The following is a 21,384-nucleotide window of genomic DNA, read 5'->3' on the forward strand; positions in this document are numbered from 1 at the left end:
GTTATTGTCATTCTATTCTTTGAGTGCACCACTAATGTTTCCTGGCAATCACTGGGCACGTTTGTCTGTACACATTCCCTCCGTTTATGAAATGCACTCCAGACCACTGGGCATCTAAAGCGGTTTTCTCGGAGAAGAATGATGCGGCCCTTTAACGCGGGCTGCACTCGCCGTGACTGACAACGGGTGTCACTGTGAATTAGCATACAAGCTAACACAACAAATCCAGTTACATTTCTAGATACGCCGTAGATCTTGCCAAGGTTGTTGATGTGAAAAGCAAAGATCAGGCACAAAAATCAATAGTCTGAATGAAATGTTAACCAGCGGGGGCTTCTACCTTTAATTAAAATCCGACGACAAGTACATTGTTCCAGGTAATGATTCCACTGATCTTTTATGTTTGAAGGATTACGAGCAGCGCTCACAGCACAGGGATCCCATCAAAATTGTATTATATATTATGGTAACAGGTTTTTTTTTCTACCTGGGAAACCCATTTAAAGGAATCCTTTATTAAAGGGATTTACCGGTAAAGAGGCAGTAAAAAATGTAACGGTTACTGAGTTTTCATGTAAGTAATATCAATGTCATAGACAATAGACACAATGGAAAGTCTATGGGCTGGTCTCAATTCCGACCCTGCAGAGAGCGCGCAATATGTGAGCTCTTCTTTCTCCTCGTTCTAGTGATCGGTGGGGGTCTCAGCATTCAGACCCAAGTTTTATGAAAACTCAGTGACTCTTTAAGTAAATGCAGGGAGTGCTATGATATAAAAAAAGAAGCATTACTCACCTGTCCAAACGCTGCCGCTCTCCTACAGTCTGTTTACTTTGATGTTCACAACTACTCAACGGCTTCTTACTAGCCTCTGCGGTCACAAGGGCTACTTGAGTACATTATCCCTGCAGCTCTGGTCTCGTCCTGGCTATCCCATATGACCACCGGGGCTAGTGATTAGCTGTAGTGATCACATTGGGTAGTCATGGACATCATCAGAAGCAAAGACCAGTGGGAGCGTTGGAGCTGCAGCGCTAGAATGGTGGGCGATCAGACAGGTGAGTAAAGCTTCTTCTGCTTTATAACACTCCTTGCCTTTACCTTAAATTTTTTGGGGTCTTGGAAAATTCCTTTAATTGCCTATAAAATGCAGCTGTTGGGTTGGGTATCCCATGAATAACGTAAAAAAAATAAAATCAGACATCATATAAAGTATATGACAATCTATTTTTAACAAAGCTAGAACCAGCCCTGTACCTCACATGGATCCAGAGATCTCACCAATAATTGCTCCAATTGCTCTGCTAGATTATCTTCAGGCTGGCAGCTCAGCGGGCGTGTCCTTTCTCAGGGGGTGTGTCTTTTCTGCTGCTCTCTCCTTGTAACTGTCAAAGCTTCTAACAGGGGGATATGGCTGATGGCAGTTGAAGGCTGGAACTGAGCATGTGCGACCACCTTAGTGAGGTGGACAGAGAAATAAAGAAAATAAAAAACAGCAGATGGCGCTACACAAATAGATTTTATTGAATAATTTAATGTCTATAATAAATTAATTATGTGCAATTACAAAAGTATTCAGATTCAGGTGCCAGTTTGAAAAATGTAGAATTTTTTTTGTGGGACAACCCTTTAAATTAAAGACTGACATCTTAGCACAAAACCCACAGATTTCAGGGGGGACTGCATAATGCTTGATTTCTCCTGTGGCGGCGCTGCATCTTTGCTGCCAGAACCTTAGCTGCTCATTTTCCCTGCTGATTGATAGGGAGCTTGGGATATGTCTGATTTAGACACAAGTCTAGGAAGGACACATCTGTAGATCCATTTAGCATTTGTTTTTTTTCTGCTTTCTAAACAGACTTTGTAAGAAAAATGTGCAATCTGATATATCAATCTTAAAGTGTAACTGTCATTCTATTTTTATTTGTGTAATGTATCGGGGCAGTGATGCCGACCATTTTTGTAATATACTTTAATTACTGAAATCGTACATTTCTATTTAAAAAATAGCTCTTAAGTGGCCCATTTTGAGCCTTAGCAACGCTCCTCTGTCTTCTGCTTTCATAACGCAGTCAGTATGGAGCGCGTCTCCACAGTTATGTAGGAAGACAGAGGAGCGTTGCTAAGGCTCAAAATGGGCCACTTAAGAGCTATTTTTTAAATAGAAATGTACGATTTCAGTAATTAAAGTATATTACAAAAATGGTCGGCATCACTGCCCCGATACATTACACAAATAAAAATAGAATGACAGTTACACTTTAAGATATTTATATATCCTATCTATCTCTCTTTCTCGATATATATATATATATATATATACACACTGGAATAGCTCATTAATGACATTAACTGGTTTCTACTTGCTGATAATTTGTGAACATTCTCACCATATTTTGAGCCGCGTAGTAAGCAGTGTAGCTATATCCAGTCATCACCCAGGAAAGCGATAATTAGATGTGAACAGCAGATTTCTTAAACCTGATAATGTGATTCCGTGTAAAGCGCATGCACACAGATAACACGTGTATATTTATAGAGCCATGCCTCGTGTTCTGAGCTATTAATGAGTCTTGTGGACAATATATTGAATGGACCCACCACCAGACGGACCAAGATCCTCTAATACGCAGTCCGCGGATTCCGTAATTACACTAAGGAAAGTTTATATCCGCGTTGTCGTTAGACCTCTTGGGGCTCACGTGTCAGTCAGTTCCAAGTGTCATGTGTCAGCCCCTTCTTTAGGGCTCATGCACAGGGACGTAGTAGGATCAGATGTGGACCCATTCATTTCAATGGGGCCGCATAAGATGCGGGCAGCACACTGTGTGCTGTTCGCAACAGTACGTCCAGATCACATATTGATAGCCCGCCCTGCCCCTTTAAGGATACATCCCCATGGGCCAGGTCCGTTCCACTGCAGAATTCAAGGGGCTAATACTCCCGCAGATTTCACCCTCCACTCGGCAAGTTAAAGCCAGATTCTTTTACAGTTTTTTCCGCCATGCATGGATGAGATTTTGTAAAAACTGCTGGCACTGTAACATGCTGAGGATTTCTGCAGGCAAATTTGCAATGGGAAATCTGTAGCGCCGATGCCACATGTGAACAGGATGAATTCACGCAGTTTCTTTGCACAGCAGTTTTGTTACCATTTTTTTACATCGTTTTTTTCTTTTGTACAAAAATACTGTAACATCTATAGAAAATGATTGAAAAGTGATTATTGGTTTTGTCCTTTTTCAGCTTTTTGGCTTTTTTTTTTTTTAAAGAGCATCTGTCAGCAGTTTTGTACCTATGACACTGGCTGACCCGTTACATGTGCACTTGGCAGCTGAAGGCATCTGTGTTGGTCCCATGTTCATACGTATGTGCCCTCATTGCTGGGGAATATGATGTTTTAATATATGCAAATGAGCCTCTAGGAGCAACGGGGGCGTTGCCGTTACACCTAGAGGCCCTGCTCTCTCTGCAACTGCCGCGCCCTCTGCACTTTGATTGACAGGACCAGGCAGTGTAAACGTGATCACGCTTGGCCCTGACTTCTTCTAAGTGCAGAGGGCGCGGCAGTTGCAGAGAGAGCAGAGCCTCTAGGTGTAACGGCAACGCCCCCGTTGCTCCTAGAGGCTCATTTGCATATAGTAAAACATCATTTTTCTCAGCAATGTGGGCACATATGAATATGGGACCAACACAGATGCCTTCAGTTGCCAAGTGCACATGTAACAGGTCAGACAGTGTCATAGGTACAAAACTGCTGACAGATGCCCTTTAAAGCACAGCATGCTCTGGATATGGTGTGTTTTCTGGTGTTTTCTCATAGTCCTCTCCATAGGACTTCAGAAACGCCTGATGAAAATGCATGTTACAAAATAAATAAAAAAAACGGTTATAAAAATTGCTATTAAAAACACTTGATTGGCCCCACAGCTTTCTCCCGCGACTCCACCACACACAATCATGCTCAGGTCGGCTCAGCATGTATGTATTTTTTAACAAGGAGAGATAAGTGAGCTGCTGCCAGACACCTCTGGTGGCCGCTTATCTCCCAGGAGAACAACAGACTCGGTCGTGGAAGCGAAATGTGTCCGATCCTTTTTGGAGCTCCCCAAAAACAGTTACACCGTATCTGAAATACCTGCCATTGCCAGCAGAGGGCGCCTTGGATTCGCGATACATGCTCCATGTGTCCTAAGGCAATTACAATGAGAACAAACAGATTTTTTATTTTTTTTTATTCGCTGCTGATTATTTGCTTGCTGAGAATTGACTGGATTATATTTGCATAATAATAATAATTGCTTCCATTATTTTTCGCAGCTGAAGTACAGAGTGAAATAGAGAGAATCTTTGAATTGGCTCGGTCTTTACAGCTCGTAATCCTAGATGCAGATACCATTAATCATCCGGCACAACTAATCAAGACGTCATTAGCACCGATTATTGTTCATGTCAAAGTGTCTTCTCCAAAGGTAGCGGTATCTGTCACGTCTGAGAAATGTTCATGGGTTATGTCATGCACCCACTTCGGTTCACCTTAAAAAGAATTTCCACCTTAAAAAAAATGCCAGTAAATATAATGTAAGCCCTTGGGGCAAGACCTTCCGTCAAGTTGTTAAACCATGATTATATGACGCTATTCATGTCGAATCATTCTTTTTTAGCTCTTGCACCGATTTTCGATGACCTTTTAGTTAGATTCTGATATGTGGTCTTTCTTTCATATTTATCATTTTGCATTTTATTATATAAATCTTGTCGAATCCCTCTCAACTGCTCTTCTAGATTGGATGGAGAAAAAGTCTGGATTTTTTGATGGTAAAATCGACCACACTTCCATCTCAATCTGATGCGGCCATAGATTGCCTCTCTAATTCCTGCAGCATAAGGCCTCATGCACACAAACAGATTTTTTTGCAGACTGTATGCGGAATCATTCATTTCAATGGGTTCGTGTGCATTCCGTTTCCGTATGTCCCTTCCTCCAAAAAAATAGAACATGTCCTATTATTGTCCACATTACGGACTGTTCTATTAGGGGCCAGCTGTTCTGTTATGCACAGGGACGTCATCCGTATTTTTTGGCGGATCCGTGCTTTGCAGACCGCAAAATACATACTGTTGTGTGCTTGAGGCCTAATTAGAACTGTTTTATCCTGATGAGACAAGGAGGAAACGTCACATTGCACAACAGAGGGGACTGAATTCTGCGTTATATACAGTACAACTTACTTGCTACCTGCAATCACCACTAGGGGCAGCTTACTGCATACTGTCTTATTAGCAAGCTCAATGTAATTATCTCCCAGTGAGCTCCCTCTAGTGGTGGCTGCAGGCAGCCAAAATATTATCTTTATATATTTGTCTAGGCAGGAAATTTAGAGCTCTTTATCAGAAAACCGAGGTCCAACTGCTATAAAGGTGTATATATTCAAAAATACATTATTTTTAACCTATTTAGATTGAAAAAAGATATTTACGGTAGACAATCACTATAGGTTGGTCATAGATGTATAATAATAACTTACCCACTTGTGTTCCCATTGGGCTAAACAGGATAAAAACATGTTAATTCTACAGAGGGCATGCGATATGCAGCTACCAGGCACATCTGACACCGTTTATCTTTAGGGAATAAGGAGTCAAACATTTAAAAAGCCCTGTACTTGTTGGAGGGCTGCCCCCGCTGAAGCAGATGCTGTGGAAATTGATGGGTTCCTCTGACAGGAGTAACACGGCAAAATGAATGGAAGAAGCTTCTAATGACTATTACTCAGGCCCTGTCTTTTATGACCATGTTGTGCCTTAATGGGTTAATCCAACCCGTATAATGCCAGCCAAAATGCCCGGACACCTCATACGGGTTATACTTCGCTCCCCGGCACCCACATCGCTGCTGATGCCCGTGCGGCCGCCGCTGCACCTCCCCGTCGCGCTGATCAAAACATCCGATACCTGGGGGGGGGGGGAACCTGTGGGGGTGACGCTAGGGAGGCTCGTTCCCGCCGCGGCCTGCTATTGGCTGCCTTTCCCCAACCCCCGTCGCTGGATGCTTTGATCTGCGAGACGGGTAGATGCTGCGGTGGCCGTACAGGCATCAGGAGTGGCACGGTTGCTGGGGAGCAGGGTAAGTATAACCTGGCATTTTAGGGGTTGGGAATCTGTCACCAGTGACCTCTCTATCCGGCTGTCTGCATAGACATGTAGCTGTGGTTCACCTGATAAAACACTGTTTTTCTTTTGTTGATCCGAGGCTCCGTTCCCGAGTTATGATACTTTTTCTTAACCTCCCTGGCGGTATGATTATGTCAGGAATTTTGTACCAAAAGTGGTACAATTTTTTGCATAAATATTTTATGGGCACAAATGACAGTAAAATGGCAGGCAAGGGGCACTGTACAGTCATCAAATGTCAGATCTGAGGTTATACAGTGTAATCATCTCAGATTACAATGTATAACCTCTTTTATGTGTGTTTGTCACTTTTAATGTTTATATTTATTTGAATTTCCCGCCCAGTTCCGCTCCCATGCGCAGCTGCTGTTCGCAGGGAACGGAACCAGGAAGTCAAATGCCGGCTGGTATTCTGCCAGATCTCTATACCTTGCGAAAAGTCTATACCGGAAGTGACGCGGCCGCACAGGAAGTGACGCGGCCGGACAGGAATCAGCTGGAGGATGGTGTGCGCATTGCTGCACAAGCGCACATCCACTGGCTTAGGGAAGAATCGTTGCAGCGCCGCAATAGAAGTACTTTGTGCACCGCACATAGAGATTTAGCAGCGCACAATGTTGCATCAGATCTCCCTACCCTTGAGTGCGCACGCGCGCACAAATCATCAGATCAAATCAGGATGAACTGCAACTGATTATTTGTGTGCGCGTGCGCACTCAGGGGTAGGGAGATCTGATGCAACATTGTGCGCTGCAAAATCTCTATACCCCTAAGTGCGCACGCGCGGTGCACAAAGTACTTCATCTCGGGGCTGCAACGATTCCTTCCTAAGCCAGTGGATGTGCGCTTGCGCAGCACCGCGCACACCCTCCTCCAGCTGATTCCTGTGCGGCCGCGTCACTTCCGGTATAGACTTTTTCTCAAGCTATAGAGATCTGGCACAACACAAGCGGAGGACATCGCCGGATCGCCGGCAGAAGGTGAAGGGACTTTGCAATGTTACCCCGAACGTGACTCGGGGTTACCGCTCCTGGCAGCGAAAATTAACCCCGAGTCACGCTCGGGAATACCGTCAGGGAGGTTAATATGCAAATTAGGCCTTTGGTGTAATGAGGGCGTCACCATTGCTCTTGTTGCACCCATGCTCTGCTCCTATCTGTGGCCAGACCCTCCCTGGCTGCTTTGATTGACAAGGCAGTGGAAAGGAGCGAAAGAGGGGCTGACCACAGAAAAGAGCAGAGCTTGGGTGCAATAAGAGCAATGGTGACTCCCTCATTGCACCAAAAGCCTAATTTGCATATTAAGAAAAAGGGGAACGGCGCCCCTATGCAAACAGCTGGATAGGGAGGTCGCTGGTGACAGATTCTCCTTAAAGGGGTATGTCACACTTTACATTTATAGTATATTGTTATGATATTTCATAAATGTATGACCACTAAGACCCCCCCACCCCCACCATTAACCTCTGTAAACCTTGCTCAGCTTCTCACTGGCGGTCCATTATAATCTATGGTGTAAGTGTCATGGCCTCTTCATTTACCATCCTGGCCACATACCGTCTGCTATCATCTGCAATGGTGTTTTTCCAATGTTTGTAAGTGTATTTTGCTACAATGTGAAATGTAAATGCAGAAAAATCTGATTCTTGATGATTTTATTCTAGGTATTACAGCGACTCATTAAATCCAGAGGAAAATCCCAAAGCAAACACTTAAATGTACAGTTAGTAGCTGCCGACAAACTCGCCCAGTGTCCACCAGTGAGTACATGCAATGTTATCGCATTGTACCGTAAGAATGGCGCATATCTACCTATAAATGTATGATGGATTCCTGTGAGGGCCCCCACCATTTCCGTACAATGTGCACTGGAGTGGTCGCAGGGAGTTCTGTCTGCTCTATCGGACATGACATTGTATTGTATACCATATAGCAGGGATGCCCAACCTGCGGCCCTCCAGCTGTTGCAAAATTACAACTCCCAGCATGCCTGGACAGGCTTCAGCCATTAGGGCATACTGGGAGTTGTAGTTTTGCAACAGCTGGAGGCAGTGTTGGACTGGGGTGTCTTGGGCCCACCAGTAAAACTGGTTCTGGGGGCCCACTGTACAGCTGCATGCACAGTGCTTTTTAATTGTGGCAAAGGGGTTAGGTTAAGAAATTGGCATGTGGGGGAAGAATGGGGCGCCGTTCAGTTTTTGCCACAGGCAGCCGAAAGGTTAGGAGCACCCCTGCATATGGGCCAGTCCAAGCCTGGCTGGAAGGCTGCAGGTTGAGCATCCCAGGCATATACCATCTGGTCTGGACTAAGGGGGTGGTCTTTGGATAGGTTTTCCTGTACTTGTAATCCCCATATAATAACAATCTAGATCATATCATGTATTCTTTTTTTTTACAATTCTGCATTGTGCCATTCCTCTGTTATTCATCATAGAAATATTGTGCAATGACCACGAGGCCCCAAAAGCAAAAAAATTCAACCCAGTTGTACTTTTTGGATTCTAGGGCCATGGTTGTGGCACACGTTTGAGTCGTGCTGCGGCCCCCTTCATTTCTATGACTGCCCTGCTACACAGCGATAATAGGGCGTGACCAAGATCGCAGTGTCGCCGTATCCTGAAGGGACTGATATGTTATCTTATTTTTAGTGCAGGGCCTGAAGGGGCGAAACATGATACAGAGAGTAAAAATAAAAAACGGTGTCACGCTCCGCCCCTCGAGCCTTACCAAGGCATAACACAGTATTTGCCTGGAGTGGTCCTTTAAAGGGGTTATCCCTTCTTAGACAATGGGGGCATATCGCTAGGATATGCCCCCATTGTCTCATAGATGTGGGTCCCACCTCTGGGACCCGCACCTACAAGGAGAACGGAGCGAATAAAGTTGAGGAGGGCGCACTGCGCATTCGCAGCCGCCCTCCATTCATTTATAGGGAGCTGCCAACTATTTCCGTCAGCCCCATAGGAATGAATGGGAGCGGTGGCCGCGCATGCGGCGCCTGGTGGTGAAAATCTGGGGTCCTCCAGCCACAACTCTCCCCGACTCCCTTCTCCTTGTAGGTGCGGGTCCCAGAGGTAGTACCCGCACCTATCAGACAATGGGGGCATGTCCTAGCGATAAGCCCTCATTGTCTAAGATGGGATAACCCAACACTACTTGCTATGATTTGTCCGTGGGTGCCTTGAGATATTTACTATCTGCATTTGTGCTGAACAGGAAATGTTCGATGTCATTTTGGATGAGAATCAGCTAGAAGACGCCTGTGAGCACTTGGCGGATTATCTAGAAGCTTACTGGCGAGCTACGCACACCACTAGTAGCACACCGATGACTCCTCTTCTGGGAAGAAATCTAGGATCTACAGCTCTTACATCATATCCAACAGCAATCTCTGGATTACAGCAGGTACCACTCCTGGGATGACGCCTTTAAAGTCCAGGGTAATGACTTTCTCAGGCAAAACTGCAAGGAGGCTGGAGCCGTGACGCATTGGGACATTGCCGCATTTATTAAGTGCCGTTCCTCTCTTTTTACATATATTCAGTTGTTTGTTGCCATACAGGAAATTAGGGGCAGATTGGCAATAAACCTCTTTAGGAATTTTACCGATGGGCCAATTGATCTGCCCCTCCTATGCAGGTAAAATAGAAGCTAAATACAGGTTCATCTAGATCGCCCTCTAGTGGTGGCAACAGGCAACAACCTACAGGATGAAAAACCATGGAAAGGGAACTTGTCGCATGGAACACGGTGTCTGAGCTGCAGGCAGCATGTTAAAGACCAGGAGGAGCTGAGCAGATTGATATATCGTTTTGTGGGAAAAGATTCAGTAAAACTTGTATTTCATTCATTTAAATTTCTGCTCATTCTGGGCTTTGACGTCAAGGAGGCGGTCCTATCAGTGATTGACAGCTATCTCTGTATACAGTCATAGAGGGCAAGCTGTCAATCACTTGACGTCAAAGCCCAGAATGGGCAGAAATTTAAATGAATAAATTACAAGTTTTTCAGAATCTTTTCCCACAAAACTATATATTAATCTGCTCAGCTCCTCCTGCTCTATAACATGCTGCCTGCAGCTCAGACATCGTGTTCCATGTGACAGGTTCCCTTTAATGTATAGTCACATTTTTACTTAATTTTGTTGCTTAAAGGGAACCTGTCACCGGGATTTTGTGTATAGAGCTGAGGACATGGGTTGCTAGATGGCCGCTAGAACATCCGATATACCCAGTCCCCATAGCTCTGTGTGCTTTTATTGTGTAAAAAAAACTATTTGATACATATGCAAATTAACCTGAGATGAGTCCTGTCCCTGAGATGAGTCCAGCGTGAAGGAGCCCAGCACCGCCCGACATCCTCAGAATCTCCTCCTTGCTCCCCGACGTCAGAAAGCTAGAGCGCCGTAATCTCGCGATGCGCGAGCTGGCGCATGCGCAGTTCATTCCCTGAGGCTGATGCCAGCACAGGGAAGGAACACTATGACCACACTGCGCATGCGCTAGCTCACACATCGCGACATTTCGGCGCTCTAGCTTTCTGACGTTGGGGAGCAAGGAGGAGATTCCGAGGATGCGGGGCGGTGCTGGGCTCCTTCACGCTGGACTCATCTCACGTACAGGACTCATCTCAGGTTAATTTGCATATATATCAAATCAGTTTTTTTTACACAATAAAAGCACACAGAGCTATGGGGACTAGGTATATCGGATGTTCTAGCGGCCATCTAGCAACCCATGTCATCAGCTCTATACACAAAATCCCGGTGACAGGTTCCCTTTAAAGGGTTTATCCGCGTTTTTATATTGATGACCTAGGATCCCCGCCGATCATATGAGCTCTACCTGCTCTTCATTGTTTACCTGCTCACCGTCGCAACTGCAGCAGAGAGCAGTGTAATTACATCTCAGCCGTCCCAATCACTTTAATGGGACGGCTATGTACTACTGAATAGGAAGGAGCCTATTGAAGTGAGTGGAACGGCTGAGATGTAATTACTCTGCTCACCACTGCAGTTCCAACGGCGAGCAGGTAAACAATGAAGAGAAGGCAGCGCTCGTACAAGCACTGCTTTCTCTTCAAACACTTTAATGAGACGGCTATGTACTACTGAATAGGAAGGAACCCATTGAAGTGAATGGGATGGCTGAGATGTAATTACACCTGTTCACCACTGCAGTTGCGACAGCGAGCAGGTAAACAATGAAGAGAAGGCAGCGCTCATACAAGCACTGCTTTCTCTTCAAACAGCTGAAGTCAGCCCCAGCATATCTGACATTGATGACCTATCCCAACTATAATGGGCACTAGACAACCTCCTTCAGATCACTACAAAATAATGAAAGCAAAGTTACTCAACATCATAGTATGATTAAATGTACAATATAACATCCAAAATGGAGCCACCCTATGAGGTGAGAATGGAAAACCAGGTCCAGTTATATAGGTCAAAACCAGTGTACCAGACTGAAGCACCTTAAAACATATCTCATTTATTACTATTTTCAGGGCCAACGCATGAGACACAGTAACCACTCGACTGAAAATTCCCCTATCGAGAGACGAAGTTTAATGACCTCAGATGAAAATTATCACAATGAAAGAGCTCGGAAAAGCAGAAACCGCTTGTCTTCCAGTTCTCAACACAGTCGTGACCATTATCCTCTTGTGGAAGAAGAGTACTCCGACTCCTACCAGGACACTTATAAACCTCATCGGAACCGCGGCTCCCCGGGAGGATATAGCCATGATTCCAGGCACAGGCTTTGAGTTTTTTTGAACTTGATAAAAACAGAAAAAAACAAACAAACAAACAAAAAAAAAAAAGATAGTGGTCACTTACCGGTTTGCTGTCCAGGAGATTTGCAGTGCATTGTTTTCTTATGCATTGCAGGTCAGACAGACAACAAAAAGGTTACTGACAGCAACATAAGGTAGATAGAATATACAAATCACTTTATTTTGCCACCTGTAGTGTCACTTGATGCTACATCCCCGGCAAAATGCTTAACCACATCCATCAGTATAGACGTGTAGGTAGAAATTTATTGTGCCCTCTCGACAGACCTTTTTGCTTTGACATTTACATTTGAGCAGTATGTGTTTACATGGATTATTGCACACGTCCATTTTGTAGTCTAGGGCAGGGGTCGTCCACTTTACTTCTTGATACCCTGGGCCGTTGGAAAGTCTTGGAGATCTCCTTGCATGAGGTTCAATGAAAGGACCTAGTAAAGCATGGGCAGGTCTTGCAAAGTCACTTGTTCAGGGGTGGGTCCTCAAAGTCTCCCTCCATAGACAGCAACCGGTCCTAGCATGGATAAGTCTCTTCATGGGTTCTTCAATGTGTCTTCTATGAGGATTTTTTCGTATCTGAACATATGTGACTTCTAATGATGGCAAGAGTAGATGTTTCAGAGTGAGCCACCACAAGGGTCTTCACATAAGCAGGCAAGAGACTTGAGTGCTAATTTTTCTACTTAATATGATAAGTGAATTGTGTAGGGGGAAGAACAAGCACAATGGGGTTTTCCAACTTGTTGGAAATGCATGTGGAATAGTTTTGATCCTGTCTTCTATCGTTATGTTGTCTCGCCAATGTTGGTTCGCCATTATAAATAGATGGTTTTCAGTGACAGTTCCAGTTGCCCTTCCATTGGTGCAATCTGTTCATAGCATAGAGTACTTAAAAGTGTATCCATGGCAGGAGACTCTTACAGCTTATTCGGCCCATGGCTTTTAAGGATTTTAGTAGGTCACTTCTGTTTTAGGGTACTTGTCAAGGCACGTATAGGAACAATTTCCCGCACTGGGAAATTTCCAAAGAACAGTTCCAGTTGGAACCAATTTATAAAGCCAATTCCTGTTGGAATTTGGGTAAATTGACTGGAAAGTCTACTTCAGCATGTTGCATTCACTTTAAAAAATAACCTGGACAGGATTATGGGTGGGATGGGGAATAGAAAAGAGGATGTTTAATAAAAAAATATAAAAATCTCTATATAGTACAGTTATTTTTACTATATAGTATAAAACATATCTTAAGCAGGTTTCATAATAATACAGAAAAAATACAGAGATCTCCAAAAATGACTTTTAAAACTTTCCAAAAATCTGATACGAATTATTTTACATTTTTAAACAAATTCTCAAAGGTTTAGGGCTTTTTTTGTGTGTCGAACTGATAGAGAAAACTGGGCAATAATGACATCAAATTCACTATTTGGATACAAATCATAGCAAACAATATATGTATTAATCATTTCCTACAACAAAAAATATTATCTAGTTTAACGTGAAAAAAAAAACAGAGATATTTTGCTAACTGCAGTGTGTTTCTGCTATCGAAAAATAAATCAGGATAATGTCAATTAAAGGGTTGTATTTTAATAACTTTTGTTACAATCCAAAAATAGTTATTCCAAAACAGTCAGCATTTAGCATTTTCTGCTGCAGCTCAGGTTGGCCCCGTCCATGGTTCCTCATGGGCGGGATGAACCTAACTGTGGCTCTTCTATTCCAGGTAGAAGAACTAGCTTCTGAGTCCATTTGCCTGGGATGGTGGTTGCGCTCGCATGAACCATACCGGGAGGGGTTCCAGCTTAATCTTTTGCTAATGCACAGCCCTCCCAACCTTGTATGACCCATATAAAAACCCAAAAAATGTCAATAGAATAAAATTGAAAGTGTCTGGCTTAACTTGACATTATCCTGCACCTCAAAAGATGTGTAACTTATATTTCTGTGATTGACCAGTAACATAGTTTTAGACTTCTTTCAGGTGCTCATAGAAGACAAATTAAAAATGTTATATATGCAAGTTATTTTCTTGGCATCCTAGCAACTGATGTACCTGGCAACATTCTTAAATTCACCGTCGTACGAAAAATGTGGATTCTGTATGCAACGTCCACTGCCATGTCGCCCAAATTAATGCAGGTGTCTGTTTTTAGTTGCATGCATGAGAATAGTCATTTGTAAATAACGTATATTACGCATCAGAGCTGAAAACGGGGCAGGACGGTCAGAGCAGATTATTGTATACCAATGTAAATGCCTCAAACAGTGTTCATACACAGGAACAGAAGACTTTATGAGCTGGTTTATAGGTCTATGAGAGGCACCCTTTGTAGCTCTCTGCTCTGACTAATGGGGGTCCTTAACACGTGACCTTCCCTCTATTACATTCATAAGTCGAGGCCGTATACAAAGGGGTGGTTGATGGTCAGTAAAGCATGTGCCCACTCTTGGACCTTCCAGGTGCCACTGGAGCATAATAGTGCCGGGAGTCGGACTCCTGCAGATCTGATATTGATGACCTATCCTAAGGATGTGTCATCGATAATAAAGTCCCCTCTAACAATCAGTCTCTCTAAAATTACTTTGTTGTTCAGTTCAAAAGTAGATAGGAACAAATCATGTGATTTGTTATTTCAGCTTGCGTTATTAATCAGATTTTTAACTGAGAAAACCTCTTTCCAGGTTAGAGTGCAGTCTGTAGGGACAAACCAGAGGAATGTAATACGGCTGCTAGCCCCACCTCTGATCCGCTCATTAATATCCCTTTGGAAAAAAGGGGAGGTAGGGCAGCTGCCGGACACTTCTGGCTCCCCTTATTTTGCAGGTGAGAAGCAAAGCGGTCATATTATTTTTTTTCCTGAGTGGCTGCATGAGAAGGCCTGGTAATCTCCATTCACAGTAGATTATGAATGGATCCAATAGGATCAATCTATTGTGTATTAAGGGGTCTGACCCCTAGGAGCCCCTACAGGCCCACAAACAAATAGACCCCAATCCCCGTTCTTGGTACCGTATGCCCACTTCTGTGAATAAGAATTACAGAATATGTGGCACTGATTGTGGAAGATGGCAGCCATGTTTTTTTTTAATCCTGTACAACTCCTTTTACTGTTGGTAACCCTAGTTATTTCCATGAAGTTTGTAGGCAAGCCATCAACAAATGCTCCTTAAATATAATCCAATGCAAATTTTTGGGGAATTTTCACCTAATTATTTTGCTATACAGAGTTCAAGTGGTTGTCTACTTTGAACAAACCTTACTTTTTAGAAGGGATCCCTTATGATCAGTTGTATTCTCGGGCAACAAGTGTTAAATATCCCTGCAGCGCCTCCGCAGGTGGAATAAAGCATAACAAGGACCCAAATGAAATGAATGGGTTGAATATAGAGTCAACGGATGTGTCTGGCCCTCCGGTACATGAGACCCTCTAGGTAGCTGTATCAGAGTTCCCTCATAGGCCTTTTAGAAAGTGGTTTCTGAAACCGGATAACCCCTTTAAATAACGGATGGCACTATTAATAGGACTTTTTTTTTTTTTTAAAACCTGGTGGTTATTGACAACGTATTCATAGTGGGCAGGGGTGACTATGATCTGGCTGAATTTAATATGGTGTATAATGTGAATATGCTTGTTATAACCCTGGTTCTGTTACAATTGAATGAGATAATTCAAATGGTGCTTTCATGTAAAACACTTTGACAGCCCATATAATGTACAGAGAAATTACCTACAACATTAAAACAGCGCTGTATAAAGGGTGGTTTTGTAGTATAGATTTTAGAAGTGTGGGAAATTTTCGCAAAAAAATAAAAATGTCTCAGCAGGATGGTTTAAAGGCTGTGGACACCTTTTGGGGGCATTTTTTTTATTATTGCATTGTACTCATTTGGAGTTAAAAATCATTTTTTCAATTGGTCGTTATTAAAAAATGTTGAGCCTCTTTCTCTGTACAGCCTTGAGATTCTCTAATAGCAGGCTCTGTGTTTATACTGTTTCCCGGCCGGTGGCTCGGCTGGAGACCACTGATTACTGATAAGAATATGGCTTAATTAAGTGTTTATGAGCTGCTATCAGTTCAAAGATAAGGGATATACATAACCCTCAGATGAGGACTCAAATTGAAAGTAAGATGCTCACAGCTGACAAAACCTGCTGAAAATGAGTAAAATGCAATCATAAAAAAATTGCCCCTGAAGGTGTTTATAGCCTTTAAGACAGAACTGATTTATTTGCCTTAAATGCCTTTTTATCATGTCAGTAGCACTCCAGCACTGAATAGGTTAATGGGATTAGTTGATGTAGGCATGTGATTACAGTAGGTTGCATTAACCTAAATCTGCTGACAAGTATGTCACATGCAGAGGGGGTAGCTTGAAACCCCTGACCCCCAATGCACTCATACCAGGGACCCTACAAACATCATATTCTATTCATATTACTGTTTTCTTATGTAGCAGAGGGGCCCCCATAGGTACTACGGCTGCCCCCCCCCCCCCCCCACAGGTACCAGGGTCCGGGTACTATTGCAACCTCTGCCCCTTCATCCCTGGTTATACGATAGGCTGCACATCTGTTACACTAGTTTCAACATGTCTGCTCGCTGGAGATGTCTCCTAATGAATGACTCTTTTTTTTCTTCTCTGATTTGCTTGCTTCTGTTTTCCAAGGCCTTGTGGTGGAGCATCAAGATGCATGCACTATATTAGCTGAAATAATTTCGTGTCTGGTTGCGTTTTCCGTCGGTTCACTATATATACTGGCACATTCATATCAATGACATTACCATTGGGAATATGTTGATAGATATAGTCTAATTTCACGAATACCAGTAAAATAAAGAAGCTGTTCGGGTTAGGCGCCCCTCTTTGGGTGCAATATTACTAGTCCGTCCCAGTATTTTAAGATCTGAGTTCATTGAGTAGTGCATGGCTATATTAAATCATACACTCCATTATTTCTCATGGAGGGCCTGGATAGGTGATGCATGACCCAGGGATTCAAAGAGCACCAACCCCATGTCAGGTACCCCCTCTTACATTAGTGCCCAGAAGGTTCCTTTAGAGGGGTTATCCCATGATTAATGTAAAGAATGAAAATCGGACATCATATAGCACATGACAATCTATATCTAACAAAGCTAGAATCATCCCTGTACTGCACACTAACCCAGAGATCTCCCCATTCATTGTTCCAATTGCTCTGTTAGATTTATTTCAGGAGCGTGGCCTTTCTCAGGGGGCGCATTCTTTCTGCTGCAGCTCTCTTCTTATTACAGCTCAGGGGTTGTGTCCTTTCTGGTGCAGCTCTCTTACTATCACAGCTAAAGGTGTTTGTCCTTTCTGAAGCAGCTCTCTTCCTGTAACTGTCACAGCTTCTAACAGTAGATCCAGCTGGCGGCAGTTGTAGGATGAAACTGAGCATGTGTGACCACCGCAGCAAGGTGGACAGATAGATTTATTTGATTGCATACCTTGATGGCCATGCTAATTTTTTCATTACATGCAATTGAAAATGTACTCAAATCCTGGTGCTGGTTTGAAAAATTTAGAATTGGACTGGCTTCTTGGAAAGGACATATATTATCTTCTCTGCCTTGAGTGCCAAAGTACTTTGTTACTTTGTTGAATGTTATACTCCTATGATTTTATACTGACCAGTCATGCGTGCCTATGATAACACTACACCAAATCAAAAAAAGACCTTAAAATGTTGATATTTATTATGATCCTCTAAAAAGACCTATCAATCAGGTCATGTACATATAAACACATATCCCAGTCAGTGACGATGAACATAGATACGGTAACACCATAGGGGAAGGTAGTTAGGCAGAGTAAGGGGAAGTAATGAAACACCCTTGCCCTAGAAACACCCTACTTATAACCCCTAAAGCCTGGAGAAATCTCCTAATGGTGGAAACCCTCAGTCCTCGTGCCTACCTACAAACCCTAGACAGACCCTAATAAAAGGGGTTTCCCTCTACCCCAACGCGTTTCCCCCTTCAGGGTTCCTCAGGGGGTCCGCATGGGAAACAGTGCCACTATAGACAAAAAGACAATACATAAAGGGTATACAACACCAGTATACTGATAGATGAAATGGTGAAGAACATAGACAACTACACAGACCGATGTTCAGGGATAACCAGAGTACACAAGGCAAGTTTCCAAGGGTATAAATGCCCTGATAGACCTGAAACCAGAGAGAACAAAAGTCTCAATGCCAAAAACATGGATACTGTTAGCATCAAATATCTATGCCACAGATCATTACTCACGCGTACCGGCCCCCCCGTCCTGCGTACGGCTGAGTAGATGGTGCAGCATGACGCACACATGATCGCCATCTGGAGTCCCCTAGTTTAAATAAATAAACGCTGTTCAATTTCCTCCCGTCGGGACATCAATTTCTGGTGACGGGGAATGCCATTCGGAGGCGTGGAGCGCACAAGATGGAACGCATATATCCACTTCTGGTCCGGGCCGTGGAACGCAAGCGGTGGAACGCATTGCGCACTTCCGGTCCGGATCTCTGCTGATGCCTCATAGATACAAGAAGAAGATAGCCCCGCCTAGCAATATAACTGTATTCCAGGTAATCAGAATACAAACAAATTGAACGGGGCTGTGTTTCCTAATAATCTTCGGGGCAATCAAGAGCGTGCAATCAAAAAATAATAATATATAGAAAAAATATAGAAATATAGAAGGGTGCAAAAAGGCCCCCTTCTACATAAATACACTGCACCATCATTAAAAACTGACCCAAGACCACATATATCGTTTATATGCTCACGGGTCCTCCTTCTAAGTTCTCTCACTGTCTTGCCTATGTAATCTTTGGGACACGGGCACTGGCAGATATAAACCACACCTCTGGTCTTACAATTGACAAAATCCTTTACTGGGACACTCGGATTGATATTGGAGCTAATGATTGTCTTTGAGGTAGAAACATATTCACAAGCCTTACATGTCCCGCAACGGAACATGCCTACGGGTCTCTGATCCAGCCATGTACCTACTCCCAAGGGGGCTGTGTAATGGCTGTGTACTAGCCGATCCCTAAGACTTCTGCCTTTCCGATATGTAATGTAGCAATGGCATTCAACAGATCAGGGTCCATTGGAAGAATGGGCCAATACTTATTGAGAATAGTTCTAATTTCCTCATTTGCTCTATCATAGGTTGAAATTAGACGAATCGGGATTGAGTAGTGACCGAGGGTGTTTTAGGAGTCAGGAGATTGATTCTATCCTGTACCTGTACTTCCCCAAACACCCTCCTCAGTATATCTCCTGGGTATCCCCTATCCAGCAATCTATTCTGTAATTTAAATTTTAATTAATTGGCCTCAATATGGAAATCTTCTGGTTTGGAGCAATATCTCCGAACACGTAGATACTGGCCCTTTGGTATCCCCTTTTATAAGGCCAGAGGATGATGACTATTCCAGTGTAAAATAGAATTAGTGGTCGTAGACTTTCTGTAGATAGTGGTCATAAGTCTCTCGCCTCGTTTATGTACTCTTACATCAGGGAAAGTAATGTGTTCCTCCTGGATCTCTTGAGTGAACTTCAAACCAATTTCATTGGCATTCAGGGTGTTAATTAATGTGATAAATTCATCCCTACTACCCTTCCAGATCACGAAAATATCGTCAATATAATGTGTCCAGTACAAAATCTTGACGTTCCACCAGGTGTGGTGGTCTGGAAATAAAATGTTGTCCTCCGACCAGCCCAGGAAGAGGTTGGCGTAAGTGGGGGCACATGGTCTCCCCATCGTCGTCCCCATGAGCTGGTGGTAGAACCGTGAATTAAACAGGAAGAAGTTGTGTGTGAGGATGAATTCCAGTAATGTCAAAATGAACTGATTGTGTGCCCTACAGTGTGTGCCCCTGGTGCTCAGATAATGTCACCGCGGCCAGTCCCTTCTCATGCGGGATTGTGCTGTAGAGTGACTCTACATCAATACTCGCAAGTATACAGCTTGGATCTACAGTAAGAGTCTCAATTTTATTTTAAAAAATCGGTAGTATCCCTCGTGTAGGATGGCAAGGAGAGAACGAACGGTCTCAGTACCCGATCGATATATATCCCGGAATTTTGGATCAGTGAATAAACCCCTGATACAATAGGACGACCTTTGAGGGGGGTGGTACCTTTATGGATTTTTGGTAACCCATAAAATGTCGCAATTTGTGGTGTAGCAGGCAGAATAAAATTATATTCTGTCTCGTTGATTACTTTTTTCTCTACTCCACTTTTGAGGATCTGTTTCAATTCAGTTAAATAAATAGTAGTAGGGTCGGCCTGAAGAATACGATAGCCCCCCTGGTCTCTAAGGATATCTAAACACATCCTTTGGTATCTTTCATGATTCATCACGACCAAATTGCCACCCTTGTCCGATAGTTTGATTATAATTGACTCATCTCTTTCCAGAGCCCTGAGAGCTACTGCCTCCTCCCGGGACAAATTATACCGGAGGGGGCGTCCGATCTCGAGGTTCTCCAGATCAGAGGTGACCAACTGTAAAAATATATCAATATACTCATAGTTGAAAACAGGTGGCATTTCGGTGCTTTTGAGACACAGGTCAGTAAAGGGGCCTTCACCCGGGTTACGTGAACCCTCTTGCCAGAGATCCATAAATACCTGTAAATCTGGGAAGTCACACTCATTGATCCCTAATTTTTCACGGGATTGTCTGTTGGTATTCCTAAAGAACTTGTGCCACTTCAATTTTCTACAGAAAAGGTTTAAATCTTTCACCCACGTAAATAGTCTAAATTCTGTTGTGGGTACAAAGGAGAGACCCTTTCTTAATACATGTATTTCAGTTTTATTGAACACCCGTGAAGAAAGATTTATGACTTGTTAGTCGTTACTAGTGCTCGATTGTCGCTGCCCCTGTTCCGATCTCGCAATTGATACGGGATCTGGTTCTGTACTAAAAAAGAGGAGGTCGGTGGATTGATATTGCCCAAGGGAGTAGACGAGGAGGAGGATGAGAAGGTGCCCTGATGGCTTCCTCCCTTCGGATTTCCCATCTCTCTGCCCCAATCCTCGCCATCTTCTCCCTTTTCTAAAGGGAGCCCCCTTGCTGTAGCCACCCTTGTTGGACACCTGTTGTGTGTCAGACGACGAGACTTCCGATACAGACGGAGCCCCACTTTTTCTATTTTATTTTCCCTAAATTCACCAAGGTCCCTCACAAACTGCTTATGCTTGCGTTCCTTGAGAAGATTGCGTGCCTATGATAGCATACCATGTCTTTTCTTGGCCCAGTGACTAGATTGGCAAACGTTGTATTCATGTTTATCGGATTAATGAACGCTGCTCCTCTGACGTCATGCTTTTCATGATCTTGCAATATTAATTTTATTTACTGTTGCTTTTTTCACCT

The 21,384-nt window shown here is 43.4% G+C and overlaps 1 protein-coding gene across 1 annotated transcript in view; it reads left to right on the plus strand.

The window, feature by feature from the left end:
* The window catches only part of CACNB4 (calcium voltage-gated channel auxiliary subunit beta 4), a 93,134-nt gene extending 79,899 nt beyond the window's left edge, over positions 1–13,235 (plus strand). The window contains exons 10-13 of the mRNA XM_040441350.1: positions 4,321–4,472; positions 7,838–7,933; positions 9,390–9,578; positions 11,682–13,235. Of these exons, the coding sequence (XP_040297284.1) occupies positions 4,321–4,472; positions 7,838–7,933; positions 9,390–9,578; positions 11,682–11,942 (698 nt within the window). The 3' untranslated portion in view covers positions 11,943–13,235. The remainder of the gene's footprint in view (positions 1–4,320; positions 4,473–7,837; positions 7,934–9,389; positions 9,579–11,681) is intronic.
* Positions 13,236–21,384: the final 8,149 nt, after the last annotated feature.

This window comes from Bufo bufo, chromosome 7, assembly GCF_905171765.1.
Source record: "Bufo bufo chromosome 7, aBufBuf1.1, whole genome shotgun sequence".
In the NCBI taxonomy this organism is placed as follows: Eukaryota; Metazoa; Chordata; class Amphibia; order Anura; family Bufonidae; genus Bufo; species Bufo bufo.